Below are 19,497 nucleotides of genomic sequence, written 5' to 3' on the forward strand. Positions count from 1 at the left end.
AAGGTATTTATTCCAGTTATATTCATCTGTTGAGACAGAATTGTGATTTTAGCGCCCTCTGCTGGGTTTTCCAGTCACAAACTCAATCTAAGGTCACCATTAGGGTAAAATCAAACATTCGGGACATCAAGTGAGAAATCACTTTTTCAATCCTTGATCACTTTAAGCCTTGGTAAAGATTATATAAAAGTTATAATCAAGATTTACTTTATTGTAACAGGAATTTATCAATTTTACATTAAGTTGAAGTATCATTATACATTTTTAAAGAGTATAATATAAAAGTTACACTAAACAAAATGTTTTAAGAAGTCTTATTTTTATCACTTCTTACTTGGCAATACAGTCAGGTTTTTTAGACCACATTTATGGACTTCCCTGGTGGTGCAGTGGTTAAGAATCCCCCTGCCAATGCAGGGGACACGGGTTCGATTCCCTGGTCCAGGAAGATCCCACATGCCGCGCGGCAACTAAGCCCATGCGCCAGAACTACTGAGCCTGTGCTCTAGAGCCCGCGTGCCACAACTACTGAAGCCAGCACGGCTAGAGCCCGTGCTCCGCAACAAGAGAAGCCACTGCAAGGAGAAGCCCGCACGCCACAATGAAGAGTAGCCCCTGCTCACCACAACTAGAGAAAGGCCGCGCAGCAACGATGACCCAAGGCAGCCAAAAATAAATAAATAAGTAAATACATTTCTTTTTTAAAAAAAAGACCACATTTATGACAAGACATTTTAATAAATTACTATTTTTCTAATTTGATCTATTTTCCCACCTTGTTAGTTCAATCAAAATAGTTTACTTTAAAACATCAGAATAATCCTTAAAAATACTTTCTTTATTATTAGAAAAAAACTGCAAAGCTTTAGAGGTACTCACCACTGGTAATAATAAAGACCTTCATTTACTGAGTACCAACTATGAGGAATACAGTATATTATACACTTTCCATACATTATGTCCAGTTCTAAGAGATGAAAAAAACTGAGGTTCATAGAGATAATATAAATTGCTCAAGATTAATTTCAGAACCAAGATTCAAATGTAGGTGTGTCTCAATCCAAAGACTCAAACCTTTCTACCAAACAATGGGCAGCAGTGGGGAAAAAAAAGCTTTTAACATACAATTTCTGCATTTGTCAATGCAACAACAACTTATGGGGGGGTATATATATTATTCATACACAGAATAATAGCTTAGACCTTCAGGAAAACATTTTTATTTTACATAATGCTGCCAGCTAGTGGCCCTACTTCATACTGAGCCACTGGGAACAGTACTTGATTTTTACATGACCAAATCAAAAATCCACATTTAACATTCTAGAATTATGTTCCTAAATTGGGTATGCATAAGCCTGACTTAATGATATTTTACATTACCACAGAACTAAAGGAGAATGTCTCCTCAACCACCATTAGTATCCCTTACCCAGACCCTGCCCCAACCCCCAATAAAAATATTGGGAAAGAATTCAGCAAGTGCCAACTCAGAGAAACTAAAAGGTATACTTGTCACTATCCATGAAAAAGAAACCTACATTATTTTAAATATTTTAGGATAATTTTAGGATAGTTAGATTCCTTAGTGACAAAATACATAAATATTTTTCTCCACAATCAAAAGCTTGCCATCGGGCTTCCCTGGTGGCGCAGTGGTTGAGAATCTGCCTGCTAATGCAGGGGACACGGGTTCGAGCCCTGGTCTGGGAAGATCCCACATGCCACGGAGCAGCTGGGCCCGTGAGCCACAACTACTGAGCCTGCGCGTCTGGAGCCTGTGCCCCGCAACGGGAGGGGCCGCGATAGTGAAAGGCCCGCGCACCGCGATGAAGAGCGGTCCCCGCACCGCGATGAAGAGTGGCCCCCGCTTGCCGTAACTAGAGAAGGCCCTCGCACGAACCGAAGACCCAACACAGCCAAAAATAAATAGATGAATAAATAAAATTAAAAAAAAAAAAAAAAAAAAGTAAATCTCTTTATAAAAAAAAAAAAAAAAAAAAAAGCTTGCCATCATGTGGGCATAAGAACAAAATCATTGCCTGAGTATTGTTGGACATTATTCTATGCAGATCAAAAATCAGAAAGCATTTGATAATATAGTACTGTTAGCAGAATATGCTATTTTAGTTCAGACAATAAGTAGTTACAGCTGTGAAATTTCCTGAGACGAAAAGTATTTGAGTATAATTTTTACATTTAAAATGGTAATATTTCAATGATTATCCACTACCTTAAGAATAATAGCCTATGCAACACATAAAGGAGTACACCGCTTCTATCATGGTATGTTGTTTAACACAGTGATATAAAGATATTTCTTGTTTGATTTCTTTCATTATGTGACATTATAATTAAATGATTTTCTCAGTGGAGAAATCTATTATGACTTAATCAGAGACTTAGATAAGAAGTCAATATATTCTATAATATTATAATAATGCATAAAATAAAATCATTCAGGTATTAAAGTATATTAGCAGCAAGGAAAAATGTTCTGGGTTCACTCTTTAGTGAAAGAGAGAAGAAGCAAGAAGTAGAAACACACATACCCAAACACGGCAAAGAAGGAAGAGACAGCCCCTCTGTTGGACTGATTAACTGAAAAGGTCAAAATGAAAACAAGAAACAAAAGGGATAGTACTGGAGAATCCAGTGTTCCTCCTGACCTATGTTCTGTCATACACACAAACACACAGAGACACAAAACTGCCAAGTATAAAACCTGCCTTATCCCACTGAGTAGGTACATCTTACATGAGGCTTATTATGCGGCTAAAAACAGCAAGAGTTTCTATTACACACACACACACGTCAATAAAATAAACACTGGAAAAAAAATTAAAAATTCACTTTTAAAAGACTAAAAATATTTCTATACAGTGAGTATATAACTTACAAATATTTCCTGTATTGTCAAAGCTGGTAAGAACATCTTCAACATTCAAAGATCCACTATTATGCCTAGAAAGGAATAAAGCATTTTCTTTAATGATTCTGAAATATTAACATTTATTAATCTTTTAAAAAGCTGAGACTATATTGTGATACACTCAATACTAATAACCCTTTCCATGTGGTGTTTTTAAAATATTTCTGCCCACTAGAGGGAGAAGGAGAAGAAATAACAGACGAGTCTTTGGGATATTTAATGTAATGACATTTCTTGATGATTAATCTACACTTTAAAGTACTAATAAGTGTTTTTATTGTTATTGTTTTAATTATATAAACGTGACATAAATTATTTACCTTTATAAAGACAACAAAACAAAACCCTACACTTTGAGAATCTCAAAATGAAAATAAACAATCAATTTCCATTACCACACTCCACAATACATAAGTTCCTTCTATTATGGCCCAACGAATTCAGAACTTCAGTCACAAAGAACTAACCGACCCTCAGGTCTGCACATTCCATTTACAGGGAGTTCTAAATGTCAGGGGGCAAATGTTTTGTATCTTGCTCACTGATCTTAATTCTATTCCTCTTATTTATTTATTTTTTTAAATAAATTTATTTATTTATTTATTTTTGGCTGCATTGGGTCTCCATTGCTGCACGCGGGCTTTCTCTAGTTGCGGCGAGCGGGGACTACTCTTCATTGTGGTGTGCAGGCTTCTCATTGCGGAGGCTTTTCTTGTTGTGGAGCACAGACTCTAGGCGCACGGGCTTCCATAGTTGTGGCACGCGGGCTCGGTTGTTGTGGCTCACAGGCTCTAGAGCGCAGGCTCAGTAGTTCTGGCGCACAGGCTTAGTTGCTCTGCAGCATGTGGGATCTTCCCAGACCAGGGCTCAAACCCATGTCCCCTGCATTGGCAGGCAGATTCTTAACCACTGTGCCACCAGGCAAGCCCCTAGTTACTGTTTCTTATTCAATTACAAGGAGTTAAGATTTGTTCAAAGACTTGCCTATGATCACACAGCAAGTAACTGGCAGAACTAAAACCTGAACTTCATATTCCATGATCCTTCCATGACCCCACTAAGTTAAAAATAGAGCAATTACCCATAAAAGCCCAAATTTCTCATTTTTTAATCAAACTATCTTACCAAGTATGTGTGTGTATATATACACACACATCTACGTAAATGCATTATATGCCTATAACACATAAACACAATATGCCTTTATTTGAATGAGGAAAAACTTTAAATCCAGTCTGACACTCCTGAAGCTTAAATAATTCCACCAATATTATAGACCTTAACTACATTAACACAGTAACAATGAAACAGAAAAACTAAAAATCTGGACTATATTTCCTAAGAGATAGTCACCTTTGGTCTCCCAAATATAGGTAGAAAATGAAAATATTTTGTATTTCAACAAGAATATTTCCTTAAGTAATTACTAACCCAAAAGAGATCAGTTTTGGATACTTCACAAAACAGGTCCCACTCTATGAGACCCCTAGGAAGGATCCAGAAGTAGGAGACTGTAGCAGTGTGCGTTAAAAGTCCAGGTCAGCCCCAGGATTCATTGGGGAGAAAACAATCACCATTGTCACATGTAAGAGTATATAAGGTAGAGGGTCTACAAATTTCTCTAGGACCATGAGACACCAACCACCACAGGGTCCTGTCAGGTAGCCCAGCTAAGAGAAAAAAAAAATTATTTCAAAGAATGGCAGAAGGCGTATTACCAATACATTTCCCAAATTTAAGTGGCCGTATTGTGTTAGCCAGGACTCCTGAATCACACTAGGTGTGACCTGAATCAATAGGTCATAGAGTCTGAGTTACTTTTCCAGTGGTGATTACAAAAAGTTGGTGCTAACACATCTACAATCTTCTACATTCTCCCCTATATAACTTACAGCTGTAGTTCTTTAGGATGTTGTGATAGTTTATAATAACCATTAATAATTCACAATAAAATTTACTTCATCCACACTACTTTGCCATTAAAACTCATCACAAATGATATATACTATTATGGACTGAACTGTGTCTCCCCAAAATTCATATGTTGATGCCCTAACCCCCAGTGCCTCAGAATGTGACTGAATTTGGACACAGGGCCTTGAAAGAGTTAATTAAGTTAAAATTCAGTCATTAGGGTGAGCCCTAATATATATATATATATATATATATATATATATATATCCTTATAAAAAAAGGAGATTAGGACACACAGAGACAACAAGGCATGTGCACAGAGGGACAACCACGTGAAGAGACAGCAAGAGAGCAGCCACATGCAAGTCAAAGAGAGAGGCCTTGGATGAAACCAAACCTGCAACACCTAGATCCAAGACTTCTAGGCCCCAAACTGTGAGAAAATAAACTTGATGTTTAAGCCATCCAATCTGCGGTGGTTTGTTCTGGGAGCCCTAGCAAGCTAATACATATAGTAAGAGAACACATGTAAACTATAATACCTTTTTCAGAACAACATTTTATTTCTATCACAGAGACCAAGTTCCTTCATGGAGTGACCAAGTGAGGACGCAAAAAGTTACCTGCAATAATCACTGGCCCAATAACCACTGGGCTCACCAGTATCATAACCTAAGGCAGTGAAGTTATCAACCACAAATCCAACTTTCATCTTCATAACACAATGATTCTGCACCTTCTCTGTGGATGCAAGATTCTAGAAGAGGTTATTTATGCCTAACATGGAAAACTACAACATACATGTCGGACAAGAGAGGAAAAAGAACAAAGCATTAAATATCTAAAGCACAAGATGAAGCTATTAAAATGATCAGCAATACAGCATAGAACTCAAAAAACTTTTTCCTAAATATAAAAGCAATATATGGCTTCCTCAAGAAAAAACTGCCCATAATCCTATCATGCAGAGGTAACCACAGTTAATAGTTTGGTATATAGCCTTCAAATTTTATGCTATGCTCATAGACCTGTCATTAAATAACTGAGAGCACATTGTCCATATGGTTTTGCAATTTGTATTTTTTCATTTAACGTATTATAAAGTTTCCCACATCATCAAATATTCTCCTGCAACATGATTTTAATGGCTGCCAAGTAGTCCAATGAATGCACCATAATTTACTGAATCAACACCTTATGATGGATTTTTAGATTATGCCCACTTTTGTGCTTTATGCATATTGTTTCAATGAACATCCTTGTAGAAATAGCATTGAGCCCCTTTCTGATTATTTCTTTAGGATAAATACCTAAAAGTGAAATTGCTTTATGGCCTAGTTTTAATAAGGACATTCTCTCATGCACATTCGCACGCTCTCTCTGTCACTCTATCTCTCTCTCTCTCTCATCAAGATGAAATAAACGTTTGAAAAGAAATCTGAGACAAGAGTTAAAAAAAAAAAAAGGTACACATATTTTGCAAGAAGTTAAATATTTCTAAAAAGCAGAAACTGGGATAAAGTAAAATGTATGTTTAAAAGTTAAAAGCAGTATTCAAAATAGAAAGTGTGACACAAAACTTGTCTTCTTGAAAGCATTATTTCTTGAAGCCAAGAAGCAGAAAGTATACCCTATGACATTAAATGGTATATGCTATAACATGGATGAATCAGAAAACATTATGCTAAGTAAAAGAAGCCAAATATAAAGGCCACATAGCATATGATTCTACTTATATAAAATGTCCAGAATAGGCAATATAGGCAAATCCATATAGATAGAAAGTAGATAAGTGGTTGCCAGGGGCTAGGGGGAGGAGGAAGATGGAGAGTTACTAGTAATGGGGATGGGATTTCCTTTTGGGGTGATGAAAAGTTTCGGAAATTAGAGTGGTGATGGTTGCACAACATCGTGAATATACTGAATTGCACAATTTAAAATGGTTAAAATGATTAATTTTACCTTGATTAAAAAGAAAAGTGGTCCCCCAAAATCAGAAAAAGTAAGTCAGAGAGTGGAATGGGTCCTAAGAGGCTGCATAAGAACAAAGAGGAAAGGTTTTCTGAAGGAAAAGGTTTAAAAAGTTGATTTTCCATGCAACTACTTTGGAGCTCTTTCAAAAATAAATGGCTGAAGAGTTTTTTTTTTCAGTCTTACATCTACTAGTTATAGGAAACTAAAAGATTATTTCTACATAATATATGGAAATTTGAAAAAGTATCTAGGGAATATTTCAATTTACTGAAACTTTGAATATATGTGTATATATAAGCAAACTACACAAATAATCATGATTGGAGTTTAAATAACCTAGAAAATTAAGTTATAATTAGCTCATATCTGTGATTTAAGCTCCATGAAAACATGACTCAATGGATTAGTCTTTTAATTTTCTACATACACTGCACCACATTTTGAAGTTCCTATAAAGTTCCTTCTAAAATACAAAATAAAATACAAGAGAACAAAAGCTGCTTTAATATTCATCGCTGTTGTTAACAGCACTACTAACATTAAAACTGTACATTTTAAATATAAATTCAGGGACTTCCTTAGTGGCATAGTGGTTAAGAATCCACCTGCCAATGCAGGGGACACAGGTTCGAGCCCTGTTCCCTGAAGATCCCACATGCTGCGGAGCAACTAAGCCCGTGCGTCACAACTACTGAGCCTGAGCTCTAGAGCCCACGAGCCACAACTACTGATGCCCACGTGCCTAGAGACCATGCTCCGCAACAAGAGAAGCCACCACAATGAGAAGCCTGCGCACCGCAACAAAGAGTAGCCCCTGCTCACTGCAACTAGAGGAAGCCTGCGCGCAGCAACAAAGACCCAACGCAGCCAAAAATGAACAAATAAATAAATAAATTTAAATTTAAAATAATAAATAAATAAACAAACAAATATAAATTCAGTATCCATATTTGCCTCAGATACCAACCTTGCCAAGTTTTAAAGGGGCACCTATGATACACTACACATATAAGGATAATCTGCCATACATCTAATTTCATAAGCATACCATTCCCATCACAAGTTTTTATTCAGTGAGCACTCACAGGGTACATACTAAATCCAGTGGGGTGAGGGTTTGTTTTATTTTTTTTCCTTTCCTTAGAGAAGCAATACATGATCTCAATGCAGTGCATTTGTTGTACTACAGTCAAAGACAAAGTCATTCTTGACTTCTTGCCCATTCTAAGCCTCCAGGACAGGCCAAAAGGCAAGAATACTAGGCTTCTAATTCAGCAATTACCATAGCAACAGGAGTCATTCAAAGAAAGGAGGACAGTTCAGGCCTCTCAGCTTTTTCTATACCTAAGACATGTATGCATTTATAAATGAATAACTCAGGCACTTTTATGGTTGTGAATATAAATGAAAGTATTTTCAAGTTTCCAGAATATGCAAATTCCTATTACACTGAAATTAAGTTAAAATAAAGGGGCGGGGAACAACAATTTCTAGTATCTATACAGTAATCTCTATACAACAAGAAATTGCAACTTACAAGACAAGGAGAAGAAAATTTTTTTAATACAGTTTTTTACTATACATAGAAAATCCTAAAGATGTCACCAGAAAACTACTAGAACTAATCAGTGAATTTGGTAAGGTTGCAGGATACAAAATTAATGCACAGAAATCTCTGGCATTCCTATACACCAACAATGAAAAGTCAGAAAGAGAAATTAAGGAAACGCTCCCATTTACCATTGCAACAAAAAGAATAAAATACCTAGGAATAAACCTGCCTAAGGAGGCAAAAGACTTGTACTCAGAAAACTATAAAACACTGATGAAAGAAATCAAAGATAACATAAACAGATAGAGAAATATACCACATTCTTGGATTGGAAGAATCAATATTGTGAAAATGACTATACTACCCAAAGCAATCTACTACCCAATTGAATCTACAGATTCAATACAATCCCTATCAAACTACCAATGGCATTCTACACAGAATTAGAACAAAAAATCTTACAATTCGTATGGAAACACAAAAGACCCCGAATAGCCAAAGCAACTTGAGAAAGAAAAACAGAGATGGAGGAATCAGGCTCCCTGACTTCAAACTATACCACAAAGCCACAGTAATCAAGACAGTATGGTACTGGCACAAAAACAGAAATATAGATCAATGGCACAGGATAATGCCCAGAGATAAACCCACGCACATATAGGCACCTAATTTACAACAAAGGAGGCAAGAACATACAATGGAGAAAAGACAGCCTCTTCAATAAGCGGTGCTGGGAAAACTGGACAGCTACATGTAAAAGAATGAAATTAGAACACTACCTAACGCCAAACACAAAAATAAACTCCAAATGGATTAAAGACTTAAATGTAAGACCAGACACAGAACTCTTGGAGGAAAACATAGGAAGAACACTCTTTGACATAAATCACAGCAAGATCTTTTTTGACCCACCTCCTAGAGTAACGGAAATAAAAACAAAAATAAACAAATTGGACTTAATTAAACTTAAAAGCTTTTGCACAGCAAAGGAAACCATAAACAAGACAAAAAGACAACCCTCAGAATGGGAGAAAATATTTGCAAATGAAACAACAGACAAAGAATTAATCTCCAAAATATACAAACAGATCATGGAGCTCAATATCAAAAAAAAAATAATCCAGTTAAAAAATGGGTGGAAGACCTAAATAGACATTTCACCAAGGAAAACATACAGATGGCCAAGAGGCACATGAAAAGACGCTCAATGTCACTAATTATTAGAGAAATGCAAGTCAAAACTACAATGAAGTATCACCTCACGCCAGTCAGAATGGCCATTATCAAAAAAAGCTAGAAACAATAAATGCTGGAAAGGGTGTGGTGAAAAGGGAACCCTCCTACACTGTCGGTGGGAATGTAAACTGATACAACAACTATGGAAAACGGTATGGAGGTTTCTTAAAAAACTAAAAATAGAACTACCATATGACCCAGCAACCCACTACTGGGCATATACCCTGAGAAAAACATAATTCAAAAAGAGACATGCACCACAATGTTCACTGCAGCACTATTTACAATAGCCAGGACATGGAACCAACCTAAATGTCCATCAACAGATGAATGGATAAAGAAGATGTGGTACATATATACAATGGAATATTACTCAGCCATAAAAAGAAACAAAATCGAGTTATTTGTAGTGAGGTGGATGGACCTAGAGTCTGTCATACAGAGTGAAGTAAGTCAGAAACAGAAAAACAAATACCGTATGCTAATGCATATATATGGAATCAAAAAAAAAAAAAAAAAGGTACTGATGAACCTAGTTGCAGGGCAGGAATAAAGAGGTAGACATAGAGAATGGACTTGATGACATGGGGTAGGAGGGCAAAGTGAGAGTAGCATCGACATATTTACATTACCGAACGTTAAATAGTTGGCTGGTAGGAAGCAGCAGCATAGCACAGGGAGGTCAGCTCGGTGCTTTGCGATGATCCATAGGGGTGGGATAGGGAGGATGGGAGGGAGGCTCAAGAGGGAGGGGGTATGGGGACATGTATGCATACAGCTGATTTGCTTGGTTGTACAACAGAAACTAACACGGTATTATGAAGCAATTATACTCCAATAAAGATCTATTAAAATATATATATATATATATTTTTTTTTTGGCTTCATCGGGTCTTAGTTGCAGCACGTGGGATCTTTTGTTGCGGCACACAGGCTCTTCATTGTGGTGCGCAGGCTTCTCTCTAGTTGTGGCACACGGGCTCAGGAGTTGTGGCACATGGGCTTAGTTGCCCTGTGGCACGGGGGATCTTAGTTCCCTGACCAGGGATCAAACCCACGTCCCCTGCATTGCAATACAGATTCGCAACCACTGGACCACCAGGGAAGTCCCTTCATATATATATATATTTATATTATTTATTTATTTATTTATTCATTCATTCATTCATTCATTTATTTGGCTACGCCGGGCCTTAGCTGCGGCACATGGGATCTTTGTTGCGGCATGTGGGGTCTTTTAGTTGCAGCATGCGGGATCTTTTTTAGTTGCGGCACATGGGATCTTTAGTTGCAGCATGCAAACTCTTAGTTGAAGCATGAGGGATCTAGTTCCCTCACCAGGGATCAAACCCGCGCCCCCTGCATTGGGAGCGCAAGTCTCAGGCGCTGGACCACCAGGGAAGTCCCAGGAACAAGGAATTTTTAATGAAAGATTTTTAGTATAAACACCTTCTGGTATATATTAGTTTTCTATACATGCATCTATCTAATAGCAAGAACCTCTTCTATAAAATTCTAAGAAATGAACACCAGAAAAACAAGAAGAGTTTGCCAAGGAATAAAGCAGGAGCCATACCCTGGATTTTAATTTACTAACTCTCAACACTCACTTTGGAACAGAGTCGACCATCCTCAGATATACAGAAAAGACAACACATCTTGGGGAATTCATAACCTAACTTTTACATTGTCCAGACCTTTGCTTCTGATGAAAAGTCACCAGGGGAAATGCTTTATTCCTTCATTTTAAGTATCATCATGTAAAGCTGACAAGAAATGATCAAAATTTTAATTCAGGCCACTGCTTATATACCTTTTAATAATATAAACAATATACAACTATGTACTCTGAATTCACAAATATCTAGTTATTTACTCTCTTAAGGTATTCATTTCAAGTCTAATAAAACTTTAAAGGAACATAAATCAATATGTAGGGGAATGAATTTACTGATTTGATTTATTTAAAAACTATTCACCCCCTTTTTTCACTGCATTGCATTAATAAACTTAAAAAATATAGAAGACGATGATGGTACTGCATTTCAAAACAACTTTCCAAGCCACTATTTTTGGCTATTACAAGTAATTTTTTTAAATTTTAGAATGCTCACAATTCAAATAACACTGAAGAAAATAGATAAAGGTAGCTAAAGAAATGTCATGGAAAGACTGACAAAAGAGTTGATACAAGATATCAAAGGAGCAAGAATGGAAATCCATGTTGGGCAGATAACAGTAAACAAGGAGAAGTGGTAACCATAAGAAATCAACATGAACAAAACTGGCAATGGAATGGAATGAACTGTTCTTGGCAGAAATCCTCCCCTACCTAAGCAATTTCAGTAATATCGGTTATTTCCTATACAGTATCAGGATTATGGAGTAAGAAATGGAATGCTCAGAATAATCAATGAGGAAATTAGTTTATCTAGGCCTCAATCCCTTCATCTGAAAAGTGAATAAATGTATATATGACTGTCACACAAGTGGCAGGATGTATAGAAGTTAAAAGTGCAGGCTGTGACTATCATTATATAAGATGTTACTGATGAAGACAGCTGGGTGATAGGTACATGGAACTCCTTGTACTATTTTTGCAACTTTCTGAGAGCCTGTAATTATTTCAAAACAAAAGTTTTTAAAAGTATTATACAGGCATGAAACCAGACCACCAGGGTTTAAATAGGGGCACAACCAATTATTGGCTGTGTGCCCTCAATCGAGTTATTTTCTCATCTGTAAAATGAGGATAAAAACAGTATTTACCTCAGGAGGTGCTGTGTGAATTAAATAAGCTTATACATGTAAAGCATTCACAACAGTGCTTGTCACATAGTAGGCACTCAATTGTCAGTCATTATTAATGTTGCTATGATTATTTTTTAATTTATTCTAAGATCAGAATTCAGCTCTAGAATTCTGTATGTGTAAGCTATTGTTATTTTTGCACTATTGATATGGAGAGATATTAGCTAGTTTGAAAAAAAGAGAAAAAATCTTGGCAGCCAATGAGGCCTAAATTCTAGCTCAGTCACCTGTCTTCTTTCTATAAACTAGGATTTAATATCATATTTATATAGATATATTTATTCTTTCAAAAATGGATACATCACAAAGAACCACACTGTTGGAGAGGTGTCTTGCTGCTACATCAACGCCATCTCCACCAGGTGGAGAACCATGCCTTATTTTGAAAGCTCTCAAGAACAGAAGATTTCACATTCTCTCTGGCTAAGCCTTACCAGGGCCTTGAAGATGTCAGGAAGTTATTCTTTACCAGGGCCTTGAAGATGTCAGGAAGTTATTCTTGGTACAGTTTACACTTACTGCCTCTTGTCACAGTGGATGTAGAAGATAAGTTTTACAACTTTATACCTGAAGACCCCTACCAGTAGGGGTATCACCCTGTTTCTCCTTCTCTTTAATATCCTTATAGATTCTATCTTCCAATTGTTTAATCATCTTCATTCCTACTTCACAGAGTTATTGTAAGGAGTACATGAATTAGAATACATCAAAGCACCTAGTACTGTACTTGGCAAACAGTAAGCATTTAATGCATTTTTCTTTCCTTCCTAATCAAGGACTAAACTAATTATCTCTATCAGAATGCCAGGCAGTTGAGGTATTCTAATTTGAATCTCATAATGAATGTACAGGCAAGCTCACAAATCCCTAAGTTTTTACCTTCTATTTAGAGTTTTTAATAAATCAATATGATGAAACCAGATCCTAATTGCATTCCCCTGCCCACCCTAGTCAATTTTTATCCAAATCCCAAATTTTAAGCTATTATGGTATCTTTCAGAGCTGAGATATTTTAAACTAAAATAGTTCAGGAAACATATACTATAAATAGACATCCTTTGTGAAAACTTTTTTCTTAAAATTATTCCTAACCTCACCTAAACTGTATTCAGACACGTTTCCACTTAAAATGTTTTTTGCTCTTCTTACAGTTACTGTAAATGTGCTCCTCCCTCCCTTTCAAAATGTGAAATCTTGTCAAGAAAGGCAGACTTTTTTTTAACATCTTTATTGGAGTATAATTGCTTTACAATGGTGTGTTAGTTTCTGCTTTATAACAAAGTGAATCAGTTATACATATACATTGTTCCCATATCTCTTCCCTCTTGCATCTCCCTCCCTCCCACCCTCCCTATCCCACCCCTCTAGGTGGTCACAAAGCACAGAGCTGATCTCCCTGTGCTATGCAGTTGCTTCCCACTAGCTATCTATTTTACGTTTGGTAGTGTATATATGTCCATGCCACTCTCTCACTTTGTCACATCTTACCCTTCCCCCTCCCCACATCCTCAAGTCCATTCTCTAGTAGGTCTGTGTCTTTATTCCCATCTTGCCACTAGGTTCTTCATGACCTTTTTTTTTTTCCCCTTAGATTCCATATATATGTGTAAGCATACTGTATTTGTTTTTCTCTTTCTGACTTACTTCACTCTGTATGACAGAATCTAACTCCACCCACCTCACTACAAATAACTCCATTTCGTTTCTTTTTATGGCTGAGTAATATTCCATTGTATATATGTGCCACATCTTCTTTATCCATTCATCTGATGATAAAATCAAATACCTGCAGTAATATTGCAACATGCTAGACTGTAACTGTGAGAGGAAGTTAATTCAGTAAAAATGGTACCTTGTTACTTCAGTTTGCAACTCTCTTATCTCTTTTCTAATGATTTTTAAAGCCAGAACAGTCTGTATGCTTCTCACGATATCAGTGTTTTGGCTGAATTTTCTCCTCCTATTCCTAAGATTCTATTCTGAAAGTGACAAAACATGAATGGGAAAAATACCAAAGCTTGATTTTTCAAATAACTACTAATTGAAGAACAGTTTGGAAAAATTCTGTTTTCACTTTCAGCCTTCTTTGCCTCAAAAAGAACTTGGCTTTTTTTCATAATCAAATGCTATGAGACAATGGTTAAATGAACCCTTTGATTTGAACTTTATCCTCAAATGCCGATACATTCCTTAGAATGTTTTTTTTTAGTTCTGAGAATACAGTAAGACCCAGTTAAAGCAGCAGGATTCCAAACACAAAGTTGCAAAACCTAAGTTCTGATAAAGATTGCCTGCAAACTCAATAGAATGAACAATGAGATTCTTAGTAGATTGTTTTCTTCTACAAGAGAAAAAAACTTTAAAAAAAATCTTAACTAGAGTGATGTTTACCTTAAGAAAATACTGTATTCAGGATAGAAGATGCTTGTATATTGGACCCAGGCACCAACTTCCTCTTCAGTTTCCCTTTTTTGGGCTTCTGTTACTGAGAACAGATTAAATGATTCAAATCTTCTTACAGATACATGTCGTAGACAATCATCCAGGTGTTTTTGTTTCAGAGCCTTTGAAATAAAACCAAATATTGTGGTCACATTATATAAATATAAATTAAATGTTCAACATTTAAGTGGTAAGGGGACTTTCATTTCCAATAATGGCAGATTAGATAATTCAGACCAACATCTTACTGAAGACAACTAGAAAAGATGCACAAAATATTTTAAAACATTACTCGAAGGCATCAGAGGGCAAAGAATATAGTGAAGATCTACCAGTCTAATATCTTTAAAAGGATGTAAATCTAGAGAGATGAGTCTGGCTTTTGCAACCACTTTTGTGAGACATTCATCAATTCCAAAAGAAAGAGCTGAGAAGACAAGCAGCACCTTCAACAGCTTGTAGACTTAGGGGGTAAAAGTTGAGTTTCAAAGCTTAATACCTAGGCAGGGGCAGGTACGTTATTCTGAGCCGGTGTGTGTGTGTGTGTGTGTGTGTGTGTTAAGATAAATCAAATGAGTAGTTTTGTTGGTGCCATTGAAAACTAGGTTTTTAAGTATGGAAAAAAGGAGATACAGCTGTAAAATTAATGAGGTTAAGCAAAAACCCTGTAGCTCTGAATCTGAATAAAGTATAATATAAACTAATGATGTATTTCATTTTTTAAAACTGTACATATATTTCCTACATCTGACCACTGAAAAGGTCTAAAAACAATGACCAAACTAGTAGCAATGAGCACACCTAATGCACATACTGCTGTCTCTAAATACCATATTTTATTAAAACAAAGTAAGGGGAATTCCCTGGTGGTCCAGTGGTTAGAACCCCACGTTTTCACTGCCAAGGGCCTGGGTTCAATTCCTGGTCAGGGAACTAAGATAATGCAAGCCATGCAGCACAGCCAAAAAAAAGAAAGAAAAAAAAAAAAAGTAAGGCCCTTGGAAAAAGGGCAGGAATTGTACAAGATAAGTCTGGAACATCATGCACACAAAGAAACAAGAAAGCCATACAAAATTAAGGGTTATATCAAAAGGACTCCGGAGACAATCTGAGTAGGGTCCATTGGCCAAAGATGGGACAGTGCGAGCATTAACAAAGATAATAAATGTAACTGAATTGAAACACATTAGTTCATAACGGTAACTTTTTAAATGCCTCATTGATGATCACTGAAAAATGCTAAAGAACCAACTTATTTTGAAAACTAGTAAATGAGGAGAAAAAATCAAGTATTTATCTGTCTCTTCTATATGAATCATAACTGAGAATATCCAAATGGAAGATGAGGGGAAATTTCTCTTTATACTAGTAACCCAAATAATAAATGAAGAAGGAACAACAGAATATCACCATTTTTCAACTCCCTCATGAATTCATGAACCTAGGTAATCATTATCAAGAAGAGAAATAACCAGACATCACTATGATTATTGATGAAATCTCACACCACCATCATCTTGACCAACTAAACAAGACAAAACAAAAAACATCAAATCTGAATCTGATCAAGCCTCTATATATTACAGGAAATAGGAAATACAGGAATAGAGGAACACATTAAACAACATCATCAAGTGCAATTAGCAAAATTCAAATTATAGGAAACTACAAAACACACAGTTGCTTCTAAAATAAATGGCAAGGGTTGAAAAAGAGACATGCTAAGGAATATTTAGATTAAAATGACTTGAACATATCAACCAATAACAATATTTGGAACTTAATTTGGATCCTGTTTTCAAAACAATCAAACTGTAAAGAAAAATTAGGAGACAATGGAAAACTTTTGGAAACTGACCAGATATTTTATGACATCAAGGAATTATTCTGGATAGGATATGGTATTGTAATTAATTTTTTAATGTCATCTTGTATAGGTACATACTGAAATATTTATAGAAAAAATATGATATCTGAGATTCATTTTAAAATAATCTGGTGAGGGTTGCATAATGAGAGAACAGAAATGAAACGAATTTGGTCAAGAGTTAAAAATAGTTGAAGCTTATGGATACCTGAGTGGTTATTAAACGATTTTTTTCCACTTTTGTATATGTTTGACATTTCCCATAAAGTTTTTTTAAGATATAAAGTGCTCTAATAGTCATAAACAAATGAAAAATAAAAAGATATGAAAAACCAAATATATTTGGAAGTTAAGCAATAAACTTCTAAATAATCTGTGAATCAAAAAAAGAACACAATGGAAATTAGAAAGTATTTTGAACTGAATAATAAAAATACATTTCAAGGGCGGAGTCAAGATGGCATACTAGGAGGACTCGGAATTCATGTCTCCTCACAACTAGGGCACCTACCAGGCACCGGTGAGGGACCACGGACACCTAAGGGGACAGGACGAACCCCCAGCGACCAGGTAGGACATGGGGCATGGGAGGAGTGAAGGGGGAGAAGTGGAGGCAGGACGGGACTGGTACCCCTAAGGGGCGGCTGGGGGAGGGGAAAGGATCCCATGCCACAAGGGGTAAATTGGGGGACCACTGGGAGGGCAGAGGATCAAAAGGGAGCGTGGCCAGGTTTCTCCTGCCCACTTGGGCGCCCAGGAACCTGCTGAGATCCCAGGCCTCATCCTCTGCCTCTGGGTCCTGAGGGAGTGGGAGGGAGGGAAGGGGGAGCAAAAGTAAAGGCCGTACCTCCAGGACTGGCACCCCTGAGGGGTGGCTGGGGGAGGGGAGTTCCTAAACCCAGTGGGACCCACCCACGGTTAGGGGTCCAGCAGTGACGTGGGACACCCTGGGGGAGACGGTGAGGGAGGGGCACGAAGGAATGGAAGGGAATGCGGCTAGTGCCTTCCCTGTCCACTTAGGCACCAGGGAGCCTGTTGGGCTCAGGCCTAATCCTCTGCCCTCGGAGCCTCCCTCCTGCCATGCAGAATCCAAGCCCTGCCCCTACACCCTCACCCAGGGCCCCACCTCTACACTCAAAGACCCCTCCAATGCTCTGGGCCTAAACCTCACCCACACACCCTCACTCAGGGCCCTACCTCCAAACTCCAGAACCCCACATTCCAGAGGCCCTCCCTTCCATGTGCTGCCTCTCCCCTTCCACGCAGGTCTTAAGAAGAGGCCCTGCCCCACACTTGAACGTGGCCCCCCCTCAAGGCCTTTCCCAGCTACATGGGTCCTGAACCTAGGCCCCGCCCCATGATCAAACATAACACCCCCAACTGCCTGGGTCCTGCCCCACCCTAAACCCCGCCTCTGCCTAAGTTCCAGCCCCCACCTAAATTTCACCCCCATAGCCAAGGCTTTTTTTTTTTCTTTTTCTTTTTTCTTCTTTTAGATTGGGGTTCTGTTTTATCTTGCTGATTCATTGTTGTTGATTTTTTTATGTTTTTATTTTTCCTAATAAATCTTTTGTTTTTCTAATTTTATTTTATTCTTTATACTCTGTAATTGTTCTACCCTTTTGGCTTCTTCCCCCCACCCCCACCTTTTTTTTCTTTTTTCTCTTGAGGTTTTATTTTACCTTGTTGCACTTGTTTCAATGATAGTTTTATTTTTCCTAATATATTTTTTATCTTTCCAATTTTATTTTATTTTTTACTCTTTGATATTGTACTGCTTTTTTTCTTTCTTTTTCTTTTTTTTTTTTTTTTTTTTTTGCCATGCCACAAAGCTTGTGGGATCTTGGGTCCCAGGCTGGAGGTCGGGCCCAAGCTCCTGTGGTGGGAGCTCCAAGTCCAAACCGCTGGACTAAAAGAGAACCTAGGACCCTAGAGAATATTAATTGGAGTGAGGCCTCCCAGAGGAACTCATCTCAGCACCAAGACCCAGCTCTACCCAACTGTCTGCAAACTCCAGTGCTGGACGTCTCAGGCCAAACAACAAGTAAGACTGAAATACAGCACCAACCATCAAAAAAAAAAATGAAATGACAGAAAAATATGTTACAGATGAAGGAGCAAGGTAAAAACCTACAAGAACAAATAAATGAAGACGAAATAGGCAACCTAACTGAAAAAGAATTCAGAGTAAGGATAGTAAAGAAGATCCAAAATCTTGGAAACAGAATGGAGAAAATACAAGAAACATTCAACAAGGATCTAGAAGAACTAAAAAGCAAACAAACAGTGATGAACAACACAATTGCTGAAATTAAAAATACTCTAGAAGGAATGAATAGCAGAATAACTGAGACAGAAGAATGGATAAGTGAGCTGGAAGATAAAATGGTGGCAATAACTGCCAGGGAGCAGCATAAAGAAAAAAGAATGAAAAGAGTTGAGGACAGTCTCGGAGACCTCTGGAACAACATTAAACGAACCAACATTTGAATTATAAGGGTCCCAGAAGAAGAAGAAGAGAAAAAGAAAGGGTCTGAGAAAATATTTAAAGAGATTACAGTTGAAAACTTCCCTAACATGGGAAAGGAAATAGTCAATCAAGTCCAGGAAGCACAGAGAGCACCATACAGGATAAACCCAAAGAGAAACATGCCAAGACACATATTAATCAAACTATCAAAAATTAAATACAAAGAAAAAATATTAAAAGCAGCAAGGGAAAAGCAACAAATAACATACAAGCGAATCCCCATAAGGTTAACAGCTGAT

The 19,497-nt window shown here is 37.2% G+C and overlaps 1 protein-coding gene across 4 annotated transcripts in view; it reads right to left on the reverse strand.

The window, feature by feature from the left end:
- The window catches only part of CAMKMT (calmodulin-lysine N-methyltransferase), a 410,166-nt gene that overhangs the window by 371,303 nt on the left and 19,366 nt on the right, over positions 1-19,497 (reverse strand). For all 4 annotated transcript variants that reach the window (XR_014254294.1, XM_082427852.1, XM_082427850.1 and 1 more), the window contains exons 2-3: positions 14,811-14,983; positions 2,900-2,964 (exon numbers count right to left, since the gene is read on the reverse strand). Coding sequence is in view for 3 of the 4 variants with exons in the window: in XM_082427852.1 (XP_082283978.1) it covers positions 2,900-2,964; positions 14,811-14,983 (238 nt within the window). In the remaining variant the exon portion in view is untranslated. The remainder of the gene's footprint in view (positions 1-2,899; positions 2,965-14,810; positions 14,984-19,497) is intronic.

The sequence above is a fragment of the Balaenoptera physalus genome, assembly GCF_965194825.1.
Source record: "Balaenoptera physalus genome assembly, chromosome: 15".
Classification (NCBI taxonomy): Eukaryota; Metazoa; Chordata; class Mammalia; order Artiodactyla; family Balaenopteridae; genus Balaenoptera; species Balaenoptera physalus.